Genomic DNA, 19,964 nt, shown 5'->3' with positions numbered 1-19,964 from the left:
TAGATAACGCTTATCCAATTGATATATTCTTTGAAGTTTGGATTCTTTAACTGGAAAAATGCAAAATCATTCCTTTATCTGATTTACAATTAATCTGATGTGATATCAAAATAAATTCAGAAATTTATGCCAAAAAAACAATTTGGTAAAACAATATAGTCAAATTATATTAACTGGTTTAGGGTCTGTTTGGGATTGCGATTTCAATAAGTACGATTTTAAAAATTGCGTTTTTAAAATCGCTACTTTTTAAAATTGCAAAGGCATTTGGTAAAACATATTAAAAAATATTTTTTTATTAAATATTTGTTATAAGAAATCATAATTTTGGTTTAAATTCGTGCGTTTTCAAATAAGCATCCCCTAACCTACTTATAGAAATAGCATTTTTTTTTTTTATTTTAAATGAAGTGTTTTTTAAATCGCAATGTCAAACACCTTACGTTTTGCGATATCTTTTAAAAAAGCAGATTATTCTTACGAAATCGCAATATCAAACACACTCTTAAATAGGACTCGTATCACAATTTTATTGGTTTTGATGTGTCACACTTTCGGACTCGATTAAATGAGAGAACGGAATTTGACCGTAAGGACTAAATTGTGTTTTTGGCATATCTTATAGACCCCCATAATTCATTTTGAGGCAATATGAAGCTAATTGTAAATCAAATAAATTACAGGAACTAATTTTGCGTTTTTCCATTCTTTTACTATTTAACTATCATATAAAGTGAGAGCATTCATTTTAAGAAAAACTTGAAATTATGGTTAATTAATTTCATCCACTTTTATCCTCCTTCAATTTATATACCCAAAAAAAAAAAATCACATAAATGGATATTCATAGAAAGTGCTGTGATTACTTTTCGTAATAATCATGTAGTATGGGATAGGGACATGGGGGAGTTGGTGATACTTCTGAAACCGTTGAGGGATGTGGGTGATATTTCAATTTTGGAGCTTGAATTGGATTTAATGGGTTCATATATTTGAGGGTCAAAGCACTTAATATTATACGAACCAAATCAATCTGCTTTTGAAAATCAATCTATCAAAATCTGCCTTTTGAAGAGTTGCTTGATACCGTGGAAGTCAGAAAGCAAATACGTAAAGAAGTTGAAGTGTTACTGTCCACGGATCCTCATTCCTCACCAATCATTTCATTTGGGCGGCCTCTCACTTATATGCATAATAATTATAGTTTTGTTTTTTTTTTTTTGTGGTAAAGTTTATATGTGCATCTATGTGGATTTTTTTTTTTTTTATATATATATATATATATATATATATGCTTTGGACTTATAAAAAGATTTTACTAATTGTTTTTAATATTTGGTTAGCATGAATTTAGTAGAAAAATCAACTTATAACATATTTGGACACCGTTCAACTTGAAAGTTTAAGCTTTTAGGTTTGGACTCAACTATATTATATTATTCATTCACACATGTAACATATTTCTAATATGAGATTCAAGCTTTTATGGTCTCACTAAAAGACCATCCAAAAATGTCAATCTCTCTTAACAAGTTATGTACTAAAATTCAATTTATGAAATTATTGTGGATCTAGAGTCTATGAATTATGATGATAAATTTATCTAAATATCATTAAGTTTTACTTTCAATGCAACACAATTACAGTAATTGTATCTTATAAGTAGAGCAAAATATGTGGTTAGTTGTTGTGATAGTCATATATGGTGGACCCATTTATTAACGGTTAAGGCTGACAAATTTTGACATGATCTATGAATTCAACGCAAACTCAACATGAAATTAAAGGGTTGAGATTAAGGAATCTAACCAATTTAATTAAATGGGTAAGGTTATAGAAGGTTGACCTATATAGTCTATACATATGACTCGACACGACCCGAATCAAATACGCAACATAATAGTTGGCAATTTTTGACATAACTTGCAAACACGATACAGACCTAATACAAAATTAGAGAGTTATGGTTCATGGGTTTAACTTGTTAAATTAAATGAGTTTGGTTATAGTTGATCTATATAATCTTATACACATACATTGATACGATCCGAGCTCGACACGTAAACACTCCACCCCTAGCAAGGGTCCCTTGGGCTCTCTAATTTAGGCAGCCAATTTCGTTGCCCTATTGTTCCAAGAAGTGAACCCCATAGCCACCCGTCCACCAAACTAGTGGGATCTGCATATTTGTGCCCCCTTTGTGTCACCAAATACATTTTTGAAATTCATAAATGCCGAAATACAATAAAACAACATACAGTTCTCGCTCCACATCTCAAGCTTGACAAAAGACTCTATGCTTCAACTCGATGTAATACCTACTAAACTATGAAACAAATAAAGTGAAAATGTAGCAACTATATAAGTCTACCACTTAGTAAGTAAATATTAAAAAAAAAAAAAAAAGGTAAACCATGAAATTAGCCCTTACGTTGGACTCAAAATGACTTTTCATGATAACATGCTCTTTCAGGATGTTTCCTCAAAATGTTTTAAAAAAATGTTTGATTGTGAATGCCAAGTTGTAGTTTTATAAAGCAGAGCATAATTCATGATAATTTCACTTTGAGACATAAAACATTTGAATTTACAACATAACATTTTGCACTTTTCAATACTTTACAACCTTAACCTCATCTCATCACATCATATTCCCGTTCCACAACATCACCATACTCGTATATTACTATCATACGATGGAGGTTATCTTATCATACTGGAACCCTATTACAAATGATTCGTAGCATACTGACATACGAAGTACCGTAATATATCGGTACATGATCGTAACATACATGTACATTAACCCTTGTATATTGGATATTAGCATAGCATACCAGATCCATTTATACATACCGGTACCCTGCCACGAGGCACCGTAAACATACCAGTTATTTTGTCATACCGATACCCCATTACAAGGTAACGATAGCTCATATCAAAGGCCCGTGATCATCAAGTAGCTATAACACATATTGACACTCTATTACAAGGTAGTCATACTCATATTAAAAAATTCGTCACCTAATAATCCGTAACGCATATCGACTCGCCCTTTAGAGTAATCATAACTCATATTGGCACTGTCAATGGGTAACCGTAAATCTTATACCGACCCTTCATTTAGGGTAGTTTTATGTCTCATTTGCATACCTTTTAACATATACATAAACTTTCAGTCTTATTGCTAACACATGCTTGGTAATAAGACATAATTCAAGTTTAGAAATATACTCATGCAATTGAAATAAAATTAGGGCTCCCATCATGTTAGAAAATCATGCCATTTCATGCTTGGGAAAATATCTAGTTTTCATAATTTAAATGTATGAAATATATAGATAATAAACTTTTGCTCAACTTTATCTTTTAATCTTGCCCCTGTAAACCAAAATCTTCTCTTTGCCATTGATTTTCATGTATATATTCATACCACGTTACCCAAATATGAGCTTTAACCAGTCCAAGGACAAAATAATTATGTTACCAACTTATTGTTTTTTTTTTAAGGTCAATTACCAACTTATTGTTAGACATTAGAGAAATGCTATTAATTATTCTTAAGTAGCATTTTCTTAGTTTTTTTTTTTTTTTTTTTAAAAAAAATAAAATAAATAAATATAAACGTGTCACATAAAAAAGAATATTAAGAAAATACCACTTAAAAATGCTGAGTAGGATTAATTATGGCCTGGTCCATACTATTCTCTAGAGTCTAGACCACATGGCAGCATGACAGCTAGAAGGAACATCCATTAAATCATAGTACAAGTCTGCAGGGGATTATTAAGACTCATTTAAGTGTATCTCAACGAAGATCATCAAGGTTGAAGACCATTGTTACCCATTAAATCCGACCAACAATTTTTGTGTACAAAGAGTACTGCACACCACTCTCCAATAAATTTGGGGTGACAATTCATAAACAGACATAATAATTCATGCAATAGTTATTATGTCAGCCGTTAAATAATTAAATTTAAAGTGGTGTTAAGAATGTTATAATTTTTACTATAAAGTTATTTATAAATTAACTTGACAATTTTATAATGAAAATTGTAGTATTCTAATAATTTTCTCTAAATTTAAGGGAAGTTTTACTTAATTTTCTTGAATTTTCACCCGTTTTAAGATTATCTCTCAAAATTCAAAAATTTTTAATTTAGGATATGAAACTTTCAATTTTTTGCATTATTCTCGTATGTTAGAATTTTTTGAATTTATAAAGTTTACCCTTTAATTTAATTATAGCTGACATGACAGGGTCATATAAACTGCCATTAGTTCTTAAGAGGGTTGTAATATTACCCACCAAAACATTTTCGTTTCCTTTTTAATGGACCCATGAGTTGATCTTTGAGTTAATTAGTTTTAACTAAATTAAGAGAGTAGTGGTAATACTAAAGACAAATGAACATTATGACGATATACTAAAAGACAAATCAAAGCAAGAACTCTATAGATTGTCCCATTATATTAGTATACTCGATGCAATTTCACAATCTATTACAAGATAACATTTAAAAAGATCTGCAACCAATCCACTATGACTTCTGTTTGTGTGTATATGTATGATCACCATCTTTGAGCTTTATCTTTTTTTATTTTTTATTTTTTCTAGTTCGTCAAATAGATGCCCCAAGGGGTCACAAAAGTCCAAAAATGAATTACATCTAATTTGCTACTCAAAATCGGAGTGTTTTAGCCTATATATATATATATATAGCCAATTGAAATTAAGGGCAGCAGCAAATCAGAAGTTATCGTTTTCTTTTTTGAGGGGTTGGTGTGTGTGGGGCGGGGGGGGTGTTGGGGTTGGCCGGGGGGGTGGTTGACTTAGGCCAGCATGGGCGGCTCAAGTGCGGCTTGAAAATTGACATGATCATGAACCGATGAAAGTGATTTTATTTTTTATTATTATTTATATTTTGAAAGACTTTACTTAGTTCTAATCAAGTTTTATCACTTTTGCAATGTTTAAAATTTTTATATTTAGTGTATTAAACTTTTAAAAAATAAATTGAATATCACCCATATTATTAATTAGGAATTTTTGTTAAATCTTAACGGAGGCTATTAAAATTCTTAAAATACTCTCATTCAAAATTAAAAATATTAATTAATTGATTAAATTTAACATTTTCATTTTTTCGGGGGTTTTTTAAGATTGTTCATAAAGATAATGATTTTACAATGAATAATGATACTCTTCACACTCATTTTACAATAACTAAATACAAAAAAGCACTTCAAATAGGCTATGTGCTTCAATCCATATAAATTGTGTATGATAAATAGATGTAAAGAAGAACGTTAATTAATATTCTTTTGGCTTCCACTACCTAATCACATATAAGGAAGAATTGGTCCGTAGCTTGTTATCGGCATGTGATACGGGGCAAGGCTATTATTATACGTAACAATGTCATTTTCTCAAGTGTTTAATTAGGTCATACTCTTTAAGTGCCCATTTGGTTCAGGCTCATCTCCCACACAAATATATGATCCATTGCCTTCTTCTTCGGGCAAAGTGGACAAACTTCTCTCCAATCTTTCTTGAACCAGATAAGGACCAAATAATAATATATAATTTTTTTTAATCTAAAGGATTGAATTTCATTTGCTTACGCAAAAGAGTTTGGTATCCATCCTAGTCTTAAGATTGATTTGTTGTATTTCTTTGATTGATAATTTTTTTTTTGTGGAGATACGATATATATATAGAGCTAAGAATTTAAATTGGGTTATACTTTTAAATTGTAATTTGATGATGCATTACATGCGTTATGACCTCTACTGACTTGTTTATTACATCAAATATTATATATAGTAGCATTCAAAGACAACCAAAAAAAAAAAAAAAAAACAAAAACAAAGGAGTATTATAGTAACATAGGGTTCTTTCCTCTGATATTATTTATTTAATTAAAATTTATATACTTTTTTTTTTTTGTATAAAATTGAAACTGATTATTCTAATTAAGGCTTTTTAGTATTTAGGGTTTAGTGTTTTAGTCTATTTAAGTATAAGTTTCAACTGTATTTGATAGACGTACGGATGAAAAACAATATAAAGATAAATGATTAGTGTCTCACTAAAGTCTCATCACATAAAAGAGTAATCACAACTCTCAAAAAAACAAAATAACTATTTATTTTACAATTATAGTCGGTCAAATACAATTGAAACTTATGCCTAAATAGATTAAAACACTAAGCCCTAACCCTAATGAGACAAATTTTTGAGTCAAACCCATTATTAAATACGGACTCTTAAAATATAAATTAAATATTAAAAACAATTACAAAATAATATTAACTCTAAAGTTTAAACTAATATTCTTTCTTCATCCTGGATCAATGGGTCAACCACAACTCTACCATCTTCCTAAGCGGGTTGAAACTCTTCTGCTCATATTTGTGGGCCTGCAAAATAGAGAACAACTTAGAGATGAGGTAGGTGCTGGGCTGATTCGTATTTCAGTACTTATCCTCGAGTTGGGCCAATTCACGTATAAGTTGGTGAACATTTTTATTTATTTTTCGGTTTTGTGATCTTTTATTCTTTCTCTATACTTTACTAAGCAAATTTCTTAACCAATGAAATCGTACGTTACTATGATTATTAGAGATTGAATATATAGCATTTCATCAAATGAATTGTGTCTAGACATTTGATATTTAATATAACATTTTGTTTTGTTGGAACTAGTGGCTGATATTCTCTTAAGCATAGAGAGTAATACTGAAATACTAGTGGTTGGCCGAGTAGTCAAAACGGAGTGAACGGAGCGAAGCTCTGTTCACGGAATATGTTATGTTGTAACCCTAAATCATCAATAATAAAATATAGCAACATTCTCCTGTGAATGTAAGCTATGTTTGGCAAAGGCCTCATACTATTCCTCTCTTCTTCTTTTTTTTTTCTCAATATTTGTATTTTTTACTCACATTAATCACTTTTTCTTATTATTCAAATAAAAAAAAATCATTACAAAACAAAATTTTTTAACTTTTCCATACCAAACATTCTTACCTTTTCACTTTTTTCATACAAAATATTCTTATTCTTTTTTTCACATCAATCAATTTTTGCTTCAGTTCTAAGCCAATAAAACCCCAAAAGCCTTTCCCAGATAGAGCCATAAGAACCTTGCCAAACCACGTAAATTCATGTCTCAATTTTTTCTTGCTCTCTCTTTTCGATTCCATATTATTTATCATTGTTGTGCATAGTAACAACATATTTCTTTGGCTTGGTAAAATTATAATTCTAGAGAAACATTGAGAAAAGGAAATCAAATTCACCAAATTAAGAGTCCATATATATGTTATAATTGGTAGCGAATAATCCTTCGTTATACCAGAAACAAAACCAACAATTTCAATAATTTTATATTGATGTAGATAGGTTAGATTTTCAAACCGGAAAAAAAGGTGGAGGGGTAATGTTCTTATAAATGAGGAAATTCACTTATCCCCTCTTACCCCTTTTGCAATGTGTATCATAAAGTTCAAAACTTTTTAATTTAATGTATTGAACTTTTATTTTATTTTTTTAATGTCCACTATCCGTTAGGATTTTTTGTTGAATTCTAACAAAATTTTCAAAATACCCCCCATTTTTAGAAAAAAAAATTATTATTAGTATTTTTTTTGCAAAGATTGAGGCATGGGTATTTCTACAAATACTATTAAATTCAGATCAACACCTTAATCTTTGATTTTTTTTTTTCTTAAAACAAATTGGGGTATTTTGGAAAAAACTTAACGGAGCGGTGAGATTGCAAACAATTGAAAGATGAGTACACTAAATTAAGAGAAATTGAACTTTAAATGAAATATTGCAAAAGTGATGACAATTCAGGGGAGTTAAAGACCTAGGTCTATTACTAAAAAATTGCCTTAAGAGCTACATTTTGCTCTTATTGTATTGAATATTCTTACAATACCAATTACTCATTGGGCTACTTACATTTTTTCCATCAACTACAACGCATTTTCAGTTTTTCACTTTTTCCCTATGAACTACCAATTGTACTACCCGACTCCCATGAATTATTATTTTGTGCCCAAAACCCCCATTCTGTCAGTCAAAGACGTTAACTTAGACGGTCAACCTGTCACTTTGCTCCATGAACTATAACACATTGTCACTTTACCCCCATGAACTATAATGCATTGTCATTTTGACCGTCTAAATTAACGCTTTTGACTAACGAAAATGGAGTTTTAGGCACAAAATGATAGTTCATGGGGGTTGGGTGGTACAATTGATAGTTCATGGAGAAAAAGTGAAAATGCGTTGTAATTGATGGGAGAAAAATGTAATTACCCCTTACTCATTTTTATAAGATAAATGTGGTATAAATACATTGATCGAGAAAATATCAAACCTAATATGCAGTGGCGGATCTAGGAGTTCATTTTACCGGGGGCGTCAATAAAATAATAAAATATAATGATAAATAATTTTTTTTTTCTCTTTATATATTATATTTTTATCATAATATGGTAAATACAATAAAAAAAAAAAAATTATACCACAATATATGTATCACAAAAAAGCATATTTATATGCTAAATTGATATATTAGTTACCATGTAGGCACTAATACAATAGTAAAGGAAAATACAAAATACGAAGTGTCTAAAATTGCATTTTATGCGGTCTTAGAGAAACAAAATCATAAAGTATTAAATCTGAATCGAAACTTTCAGTAATTCCCCTTTCAATATAGACAAGTAAATTATCTTTAAGAAATTCATCTTCCATTTTGTTACGAAGTATTGTTTTAATAATTGTTTACTTCTCATACTCTAATGATATTATAATAAAATTATTAGCATATTCCGAAAGCTATTAGCCTAAAATGAATTAATAAAAAGAACAAATCTAAGATTGGCAATAATCTTCTGAAACTCGTTGATGCTTGACAAAATCCCAAAGTACTATATAAAACACACCAAAAAAATAATAATAATAAATAACAATATTGTTTTAAAATAAGATAAACAAAATGATGAAAATGAGAGATATATCTCAATTAAAAAGTTTAAATTATAACCAAGACAAATTAAGGGCGTTATCATAACCAAGACAAATTAAAGCGTTAATGGCTTTAATTATAAACTTTACTCTCAACTTACTTAGTTGGGCACTTGGATTATGACAAGAAAGTGCCAAATATTGATAAATAAACATTAAATTTCTTGACACTTTTTTTTTTTTTTTTTTTTTTTAAAATGTGAAACCAAGAAACCAAAATAGCTGCAGGAGTTTTTTACTTTTTTTTTTTTTAAAAAAAAAAAAAAAACAAAATTTTGTTACCTGGGGCAGTAGACAATTCGGCCAGAAAAATATTTTAATTTTTTTTTTTTTTTTTTTTTACCAGGGGCGACCGCCCCAGGTCGCCCCCTCTTCTCTCCGCCACTGCTAATATGGTAACCTTATATTCTAACACCTTTCCCCAAGCCAAAAACAAACTTTTATTTATTTCACTATCATAGCTACATACTTGAACAGCTAAGTCAAATTTGTCCTTCCCCAACACGCGGAGTGCAGGAGAAGAAGTGAACCGGGCCCCTGCATAATGTACAATGCAAGTGGAGAAGTAGACATGACAGCAAAAAAGCCAAAACCACATCCGTATAACCTTCCAACACTGTATTTGACCCGGCGGTGGTGACGGATGGTGTGACGTTCTACATTGTTTGGGTGTAAAAAAGTATGATGTGTTTATATGAAATATGTTCTCTTTAAAATAGTATGAGGCAATAATAAAACCGTGCACTTAAAATAGAAGTGCTAAAGATAAAGACAGGGGAATAGACCTATGTAGTCCATGACCTATTGTAGTTTTTGAAAAGTTCTAATAAGTATATATATATAATTAAAAAGGTGGAAAGGGGCGACTAGTGTAGTTTCTTCTTTTGGGCGTTATCATTGGGGTTTTCACTCACTGTGGAATGTCCGGTTTGAGACATAGCTACTGTCTAGGATGGCGAACCCGTCACCACAACCCCACAAAAGTGTAAGCCAGTAGAACCCCTTCAAAGTAGCATCTGGTTCACGCATCTACTATTACAAGCGGATTCGAACACACGACTATTAGGATGAAAATAATTCTTCTACCAACTCAACTACCACCCATGTGGTTAATAAGTATACTTTAAAATTGATCTTTAGGCCGGGCAAAAAACTTTTAATTTGATCCCTGACCTTTGAAATGCAATCCAAAAACATTTAGTTTGTATCGGGTCTATCAAGTACGTGTCGAACTTAGTGAACGTGTCGGCAATAATTTCAGTATCGCAATTAACACCAATATTGAAGTTCAACTAACCTAGCCCATCATCATTAATACTGACAAAGAAAACTCACCCTCGTCTTATTGGATGGTTACTTTGTAGTACAAATTATCTTTATTTACTTTGTTTGTTTATGGACTTTATACTCCAAAACACCCTATATATATCTGACAGAATCATGTGTGTGGCCACATGAATTAGATATTTAGTACAACTCATGATGGTAACAACTCATTTTTATTACTTCAAAATTTTCAATTTTTATAGCAATTTCAAAATGAGCATTTTAAGTTATAAATATTGTCAAAGAAAAAAAAAATTGTTGCTAAATTTAGTGCAAATTCAATCATAGATAATTAAACTTTTAAAGCAATTGTTGATTTATATAAAATTACATAAATTTTGAAAATCACGAACTAAATGGATATTGCTGATCATGAGATCTCTTTCCATCCTATAAAAGGCTTAATGAGGGTGGAATTTGATTATCAGGATCAATTAACTAATCAAATATAATTAAGTTACTTGATATTTCCAAATTTTGTCTCAATGTCTCAATTTAGTTTAGAAAATGAAATTCCAACAACCGCTTTGGCATGTTCTTCATATTTATAAGTTAACCTTTAATTATGATTTTATCTAATTATTTTTCATGATTAATAACTAATGATAACAATGTCCAATAAAGCATTCGATATATGACTTAAATCCATCTGGAAAAATTGCTCAGACAAGAGGCCAGTCAAAAAATATTATATAAAACATGGCCCTATATATATATCTGTGACTAAATATTGGACGAAAATATTGGTGATTATTGCTGAATACTGAGGATGTTTCTAGATAAGCTACATTCTAAATATACAACAATAGCTAAATTCAAACATCTAATGATCCACATTTCTGATCCTCAGACAAAAACAAGAAAATCTTGATCGCGATCGTCAGGTTTTGGAGGAAAAATGAGATCTTGATAGAGCATTGCTAAATGATTTGCTGCAACACATGGATTCAGAACACCAAGTCCTGCAATCTTTGCCGTGCCCTTGAAGTCTCAACCCCAAGTCTAGAAATTCTGACCTAGAAAAATTCATCAAATAAAAGTGAACTATATCAGGGTTTGAAATATAGGCTGTTACTTAGCATTCGTAAGTGTTCATCTTCCAGTTTCATGTGATACAGTCGATATTTACTGGGTGTTTTTTTTTTTTATAATTTTTTTTAAAAAAAAGAACGAAATAACGAAGAGAATGTTGAATAGCATTTCTCTCCGATAAGAATTATAAGTACTAATATTTTGTGTATACCTGAGCATGAATTGTATGGAAAACCTTATCACCCACAGCAGAAAAGCTAGCACTGACAACTTCAGCTCCTTCTTCTTGAAGAATGCTTAAAACTTCAGACAACATGAAGTTCTTCTGCAACCCAGTAATCAAAATCACATCAATGCTGGAACCGAACTCTCTTAAATCAACTAGAGGCAACTTTGTGCCAATCTTCATCTTGTCATTAATCGTGTCACTGCTACTACCTGAACTCATTGCTTGTTCCTTCCTTCCCTTTAATTTTTCTACTCTTTCCCTCAGTTGTTTTATGTAGGAGGCAGCCAAATCAAGCTGATCTAGCTGTGAAAGCATTTCCTGAAAGAAAAAAAATAAATTAAATTTTTTTTTTTAATTTATTAAAATGATAAGATTTCTTAGGAGCTAGATCACACATCCTCGTTCTTCTCTCATTGCGGAGTTTTGACAGAATTATGATTTATCACGGCTTTAAAATGTGTTGTTGTTAAGAAGAGTACTGCGAGTATATATATATATATATAAAAGCACATTCTCATCTCCAGGTGATCTAGGCCGCCATAGAAGTTCTTGATCATGTCAAAACAATTCAACAAAAGTGCATGCAAGATAGAACACCAAAATGCAAAAAAGCATTACTCTCGAGAAAATAGCAGTGGACTTAATTGTATTTCTTGATATTTTTGTGGTTACTGATTAAGAAGCTGCAGCATAGATATTTTACAATAAGACAGATGTTTCGCTGTAAAGCTGTATTGCCATATGCGGTGAGATCTTGAGCAATTAAAATGATTATTCTTCTTCTTAAAATTCTTTATAAACACATGCATAATAATTTTGAAAAGTCCTTGAGACTAGTCGTCTAAAAAGAAGTTTTTTTTTTTTTTTGGATGAATATGTAAAAAGATTTGAAGAACAAGAACCGAAAAGGACCACAGAGCTTTTCTTTTATCAGGAATATATGATTAAGAGACTCCCTAGATTCCGAGGGTATATATTCTAAAATCAATGGTTGGGGTATTTCCATATATATCAGCAACTCAACTGTTATTAATCCATATTTTTGAAATGATGAGTACTGCTGATATAAAAAAAAATCTCAATAATTGAAATCCTAAGTACTAATGGTTGATAATGGAATAAATCTACTAGCTAGGTGAAATATCATAGGAATCTTAAGAAATCCTAATCCAAGAAAAAAACTAAACACTTCATTTTATGGCACACGTACACATAGAGGATTGATGTTAAGAAATTGTAGGGGCCTGCAATTCCTAATACCCAAATCGTTCATTCAACGGTTTGGATCTTTCGACGTAACCCTTTTTTTTAAATATATATATATATATATATATATATATATATATATATATATATATATATATTTTGTCTAAATTAAAATATGAGTCGAATTTGTTATATCAGATTATTAGACTCTTAATTAAGCACATGCCACGTTGTTATTATTATTAGAAGTGGATCCGAAGCTGTTGTTAATCATTTGAAATTAAATTAAAGTGGGATTTTTTTTTTTTTTTTTTTCCGTAAGAGGTAGATAAATCGACTGGGACCACGCCTAATGAAATGGAGGTCACTAGTTCGAATCTCTTTCCCTCCTCTTGTGTAATCAGTGTGGACATGTCAAAAAAAAAATTAAAAAAACAAAATAATAGTAATTAAAAGAGAAAAAGTTTATTAATAATTGCACCAACCTTTTGGGAAAATATCCACCAGCACTATCTGCAACATTCTCTTCCATCCAATATTAAAATTGCACAGGGCTAGAATATTCTTTCTTCCATTTCACTCAAGAACTGTTGAACTTTACAGTACACATGTGGATGAGGATCTCTCTCCCCATTTTGATTAGAGAAATGCTCTTTTTCATTCTCCTCACCATCTCCTCTCTCTTGTATTATTTTTTATTTTTTTGAAAGAATCAAGATGTTGAAAGAAGGAAGATGGTGAAGAGATGGTGAGGAGAATGTGTTGTAGCAACTCTCTTTTGATTAATCCATATCAACTTTTATTAACTTATATATTTTATGTATTTCAGCTTACGTATGTTAAGCCTCTGTTTGTTTTCAAGCAAAGTAGTTTTATATGGCGGTTTAAGAAGAAAAAGCTTAAATTAAAAAAAAAAAATAAAAGACATCAAACACAAAAAATACAAAAAAAAAATTGCAAAATAAGAGTACCTTGGAGGATTTGATGTAGTGGGGAGGAAGAAGAGAAGCAAGTTTGAAGGAAAGGCTTTTCATTTGGATTCTTCTGTTTCTCTCCACCATCTTTCTGTCAAGCTTGGACGCCTCACTGCTGCTACTGATCTTCTTCATCGATTTCCCTTCCCTCTCCCTCACACCAACACAAAGCATATATATATATATATAAAAGCAAGAGACAAGAGATTGATCTATCAATCTATCAGTAGTGCCCCTGAAAGCAAATAAAATGGGCAAGAGATAAGAGATTTATAAAGCCGTACGTCTTTGATATATATATATATACAGTTTGATTTGAAAGTTGAAGGTAGAAACAAAAAGCAATCGAGAGCGCGCATGTGAACGTTCTGTGGAAGGATCCCTTGTCAAAAGCCCCCACAGGGTCAAGCATGATACATTGAATTTCCTAGGACTCCATTTATTTTCCAGCGTGGCTTCTTCTGGTTTGGTCTCCCTTTCCTACGTTAATTCTTGTTTTCTCGGTTGTTTTCGACTCAGTAGGCCCGCATCCACGCTTGCACCGACCATATTACATGTGTACACGTTTTTTTTTTTTTTTTTTTTTTTAATTTGAATTTATAAATTTATTTTTTAACAAGAGTTCATAAATCCTGTCACACCAACCCAATAAAATTGAAGGTAGAAGGAATGCATATTTAACAGTTTTATTTGCATTATGGTGTTTTTGTGTTTTGTAGGTTATTGTCTTCGTGATTTATTCGGACTCTAACGGTGCTTCTACCACCTTTGCCTCTTCCCAGTGGTTGTCGCTGTTTACAAGTAAGGGTTCAGATAGGCTTGTCTTACTCTGTGTCAATTTTGCTTTAATAACTGCATTGTGCAACTCTTTGAGAGGAATAGATCACTTATTTGACTTATTTTCTACTTTTTGTAATTATTTATCATCTCTATTTTTCCTTATTTTATACGAACATGTTAAAATAAAATAAAACTAATGAATTGAAGTAGCTCCTCGTCTTGCGAAAGTAGCTTTGTATCAATTTATAGAACGAGTTTGGACGGAAAATAGTCCTATATATATTCAAAATATTGTAATTGTTGAGCAAAATATATATATGAAATGACCAGTCCTCTTAATAAAAGATCTCCCATGCAATAAATGGAAAACATACACCAGTAAATCATACATGGGAATGGACTGTACGACATTGACGAATTCCAATTTTGACCAAAAAAGTAATAATAAAACATGATAAGTACTGAGCATTGAAAATGAATAGAAAACTTTGACTTTAATTTTTTGAAGACTAAGCTATCAATCACTTAACAATTGTCGTCCTTAGATATATGATTACGTAATAAATTTCAGATTTTGACGTTCATTTTAAATTTAATTTTTTGAAATTTGGATTACAGTCGATATTTACTGTGTAGCTTAGTTTTAAACCTATGTTAATTTAATAAATTTGGGGTTGGAAAAAAACTTTATCTAAGCAATACAAATTCCCTTCATGTAATATTTATAGTTGACACAGATAAATATCACAAATAATTATGTACTGCTTATACGTAAAAGAATCCTAATATATAGCTAGATAAATAAATAATAATGAAAGTATATCATTATTTTGTGAGTTTTCTTGTACTAAAATATCATGTGGCATTCATGTGAAAAGTTTTCTAGCGTCGATAGTGTCATTTACATTAAAAGATACTAAAAATGTATTTGACATTGCGATTATGTAGACAAAAAGTATAATTTTAAACAAAATCGTAGAAAAATATAAATCGTTTGGGATTGTATTTTCAAATTACAAATAAGTAGCTAGAAAAAAAATAAAATACACAGAATTTTAAATGTTAAATTGTGATTTCGCCAAACACTTAAGTACGTTTTTAAAAATCATATTTTAAAGTCGCTATTTTTAAATCGCGCTTTTTGAAAATACAAACCCAAATAGACCCTAAATATGGTAACGATTTCAGATTTCAAAATTATAGATATAAATTAAATGCAATTGAATCTTCAAGAGGTTTAATTTCAAACTAAGATCAAACATTGATTGATTATTATTATTATTATTATTTTCAGGAGAAGTCTTGGTTTGACGATGATTGAGAGTTTTGCATGTGGTTATATAGATTCTTACCAATATATATAGTATATATTCTTTCCCAACTAATTATAATCTTCATCTGAAAATGAAGCCGTGATTGAGATGGCTTCCTAGCTTTGAGATCGATCATGTGATTTTCAAAATTAAATTTTCGAAGGTTAAGAAGTTGTACACGTAAAGCAAGGAATATGCAATATTATCAAGAAGACCGACCGATCGATCGATCGAATGTTGTACTGATTTGAAGGCTTTGAAGGTAACAACTAACAACTTTCAATTATTCACTGATAACTCACAAAACAAAACAAAACAAAATAAATAAATAAAAGAATCACCACGCACCCCCGGCCAAGAAGCAGATTGGATAAGAACTCCCAAGAAGATTGGACAATTCGATTTTTGCTGTCTCTCTTTCCCTCTCTCTCCCTAGATCTCTATCTAAATTTTCAAGGTAGGCCATGAGTTGTCACCCAATTGTAGCTTGAACAGGGATCAACAGACCCCGCCACCACCGGCGTTCAGCCAATGCAAAAAATTTGGAGCATGTTACTGTGCATGCATATAGTTAATACAACATATTCATTCTGGAAATGAAAAGGACACCGCGTACGTACACATGCCTGCTTATAGTTTTATATACAGTACTACTACTACTAGAGATTATAAAATTTCATCTCATTAATAACAAATTTCAACTCATTCTAAATTCCGAAGCGAAGTAGAAAGTCGATCTCCATGTTCAAGAAACACCATAACAATTTATAGATTGTGGTTCAAGAGACACAACACAGTTTTATAGATTATTTGGGTTGATGATGACGCATCACAGAGAACAATTTTTCCACAAATAGATAAAGAACGGGAAAGATAAAGGACTGGTCGGTGTCTTAGCAAGTAGAGGAAACTGATGCCACACCAAGGGAATGATATCTCACCACAGGAGAAGAGTAATCACAAAATCTATTAATTTATTCATCAATTCCAATCTATCTCCGTTGGAGTGTGAATGTGCGATAGTTCACTTAAATTAATACTAGCTAACACAACTCTAACTCTAATTTGACCGACTTTGGACCAAGCCCGTTATTGAATTACAAAATAATACTAACAGTTAAGAATTAAATAAAATTCTAATAACTTAAATAAAAATTAACTAAAACTAAAAGACTAAATTATTCCTTTGAGAAAATTTCAATAGTGATCAATCGATCACAAGTCTAATTGTGATTTTAAAAGTCACATTATTTTTAGAATAACACAAAAAAGACTTATAGAATTATTCTGTATCAACATAAAAATATGTCAAATAACGAAATAATTAAGGGTGCGTTTCTGATTCCGATTTCGTAAGAATAATCTGTGTTTTTAAAAGATATCGCAAAATATAAAGCGTTTAGCATTTGCGATTTAAAAAGCACTTAATCTAAAATTGGAAGAAAAAAAAAATTCTGCAATTTTTATAAGTAGGATAGGGGGTATTTATTTGAAAAAACTTGAATTTAAATCAAAATCACGATTTCCCATAAAAAAAATATTTGATAAAAAATTACTTTTAAACATGTTTTACCAATCGCCTTTAAGATTTTAAAAAGTAACAATTTTAAAAATCGTACTTATTGAAACCGCAAGAAGATCGGACCCTAAGCATTACAAGAAGAGAAGTTGACTAGCTAGGCAGAGACGGAGGGAGGGGGGGACCGGGGTAGGCCATGGTCCCCCCCAAATAAGGAAAAAATAAATAAATTTAAAAAAAAAAAAAAAAAAAAAAAAAAAAAAAAAAGAAGAAGAAGAAGAAGAAGAAGAAGAAGAAGAAGGGTAAAGTAATGTTTTAAGTTTAGTTATTTGGTCCCCTCCAAAAAATAATTGGCCCTATTTTTAGATTTTTTGGTCATATTCAATAAAAACTTTTGGTCCTATTCTTAATTTTTTTGGGCCATACCCATTAAGTTTTTTTATTTTTGGTCCTTACTTTCAAATGTCCATTTTTTGGCCATTACTTTCAAATGCTCACTTTTTTTGGCCCTTACGGTAGTCTTTAATTCATAAAAAAACAACAAAAATAATTTTTTTTAATAAAAAAATTCTAAAGAACCAAAAAAAAAAAAAAAAAAAAAAAAAAAAATTGATTGGCCCCCTCCCATAAAATTTTCTGGCTCCGTCCCTGTAGCTAGGTATATTAGAAACCAATTATATAACACTTTTCCAGCTGGCATGTTGGGATTTGATTTTTGGTCTCCTTAATTTTCCTACGTTAATTCAAGTTTGCTCGGTTGTTCTCCGGTGAGCTGAGTAGCTGTGACCGGCCGCATCCACGCCTGCACCGACCATATTTATTATGTACACATTGGGTTTCTCTTGGTTGTATCAAACTGGGACTTTTTTTTTTCAATTCAAAAGGGGGAAAAGGGCAAAGGGAAAAGGCCAGGAAAAGGGGAAATGTGTACATACATGGCCGGGAGACTTTGCAGTGGGACTCTACTTATAATCAAACATTCTGCATGAAAAGACAATCGATCAGGAAACTTTTGACTTTTTGCTATCAAACATTTATTTATCAACTATATCTCTTTAGATTATTAGGTAATAAATTTCAGATTTCCGAATTAATTTTGGATTTATTTGAAATTTGGATTACATCCATATTTACTGATCCGTAGCTTAATTTAATGTTCTTGCGGTTTGAACTTTCTGCGACTCGGTTAGAAATTAATGACAGAAAGTAATTATATAAACTGAAATAAAGTTTCCTTCCAAATGTATGTGATGATAACCATTGAAAATGTGCACGAGAATCACATATATTTTAAACACATTCTGTATTAGCGGTTTTATCAAGAAAGTTTTTCTTTGCATTTTTTATATTAATTATCTCTATATGGTGTTATACTTAAAATGATTCAACAATAAAAATTGCTAAAAAAAAAAAAATAGACTTGTTTCAATTTAGATAGGAGAACAACTTTGCCCTATAAATTGTACTAATTAAAACTTATGTAAACACTAAAAATTCCCTTCATGTAATTATATTTATGAATTAATTATATACTGATGCATACAAACGGAAAAGAATCCTAATAGATATGTACTATTTTGTGAGTTTTCTTGTACTAAAATATCGGGTGGCATTCATGTGAAATGTTTTGTTGCCAAATTAATTCTCTGTTAAACAAATTATAAATCAGGTTTGGATATATTTATATATAGCATTGATTGATTGATTTTATTTTATTTTTAAGTTTTTTGGCCGGAGAAGTCTTGGTTTGACGATGGGTAGAGAGTTTTGCATGTGGTCGAAAACTTACCAATATAATTTAATCTGAAATGAAGTCGTGGGTGAGTTGGCTTTTATTTTTTATTTTTTTTTTTATTTTTTATGAATAAGCAACTTTATAGATCAAAACAATAACCAATTACACATCAAACCTAAAACAAACCTAGCAAAGCAGGCTGAAAACAGCCAGAAGCCAAAACCAAAACCACACTAAAGAAAAAAAAACACAAGCTGTAAAACACCAACAGCAACCCAGAAACAGGCTAAATCAAGCCCTTACAAAAGACTAGACAAGGTCAAAAACTTGCAGTAACTTCCATCAACAAAGTATACTTGCAGGTAGGTTCCATAAGGAGCAAAGCACCAAATTCTCCTTAGTCTTTGGGATGGGTGAGTTGGCTTCCTAGCTTTGAGATGTGAATTTCAAAATTAAATAAAGAACTTGTACAAGTAAGTAATGAAATGAAGAACCACCGAGTGGTAGTTCAATGATCTCAAGGGAATTCTCATAAAGTTGGGTATGCACTAGGGTCTAGGTTCGACTTCCGCAATGAGAATTCCTTAGCCTATTAGTGTTAGCTATATTGAGTCTCATTGATGCCCTTGTGAGGCAGGTGTTAAGCTATGATTTGGTCGGTCTTGAGGAAGTTCCTGCGGTTTCCACCGCCTAGGCCCCTCCTGAGCAGTGCCCAGCGGGTTAGTGCTACAATGGTCACGCTCAAGTAGGATATTTATAATTGACCTTCCCCTCCAACCTTTTTAATTAAAAAAATAAAAA

The 19,964-nt window shown here is 31.0% G+C and overlaps 1 protein-coding gene across 1 annotated transcript; it reads right to left on the bottom strand.

Moving 5' to 3' along the window:
• Window positions 1-11,083: 11,083 nt before the first annotated feature.
• On the bottom strand, window positions 11,084-14,294 carry LOC132175372 (transcription factor bHLH162). Its single transcript, XM_059587306.2, has 3 exons — window positions 13,814-14,294; window positions 11,619-11,954; window positions 11,084-11,391 (listed from the first exon to the last, which is right to left on the bottom strand). The coding sequence occupies exons 1-3, from the start codon at window positions 13,988-13,990 to the stop codon at window positions 11,323-11,325; spliced, it is 582 nt and encodes a 193-aa protein (XP_059443289.2). The 5' UTR covers window positions 13,991-14,294; the 3' UTR covers window positions 11,084-11,322.
• Between the last annotated feature and the right edge of the window lie 5,670 nt (window positions 14,295-19,964).

Source organism: Corylus avellana, chromosome 3 (assembly GCF_965113065.1).
Source record: "Corylus avellana chromosome 3, dhCorAvel1.hap1.2, whole genome shotgun sequence".
Lineage (NCBI taxonomy): Eukaryota > Viridiplantae > Streptophyta > Magnoliopsida > Fagales > Betulaceae > Corylus > Corylus avellana.
Note: the sequence above shows the minus strand (reverse complement) of the source record. Positions and strands in the feature narration are given on the sequence as shown.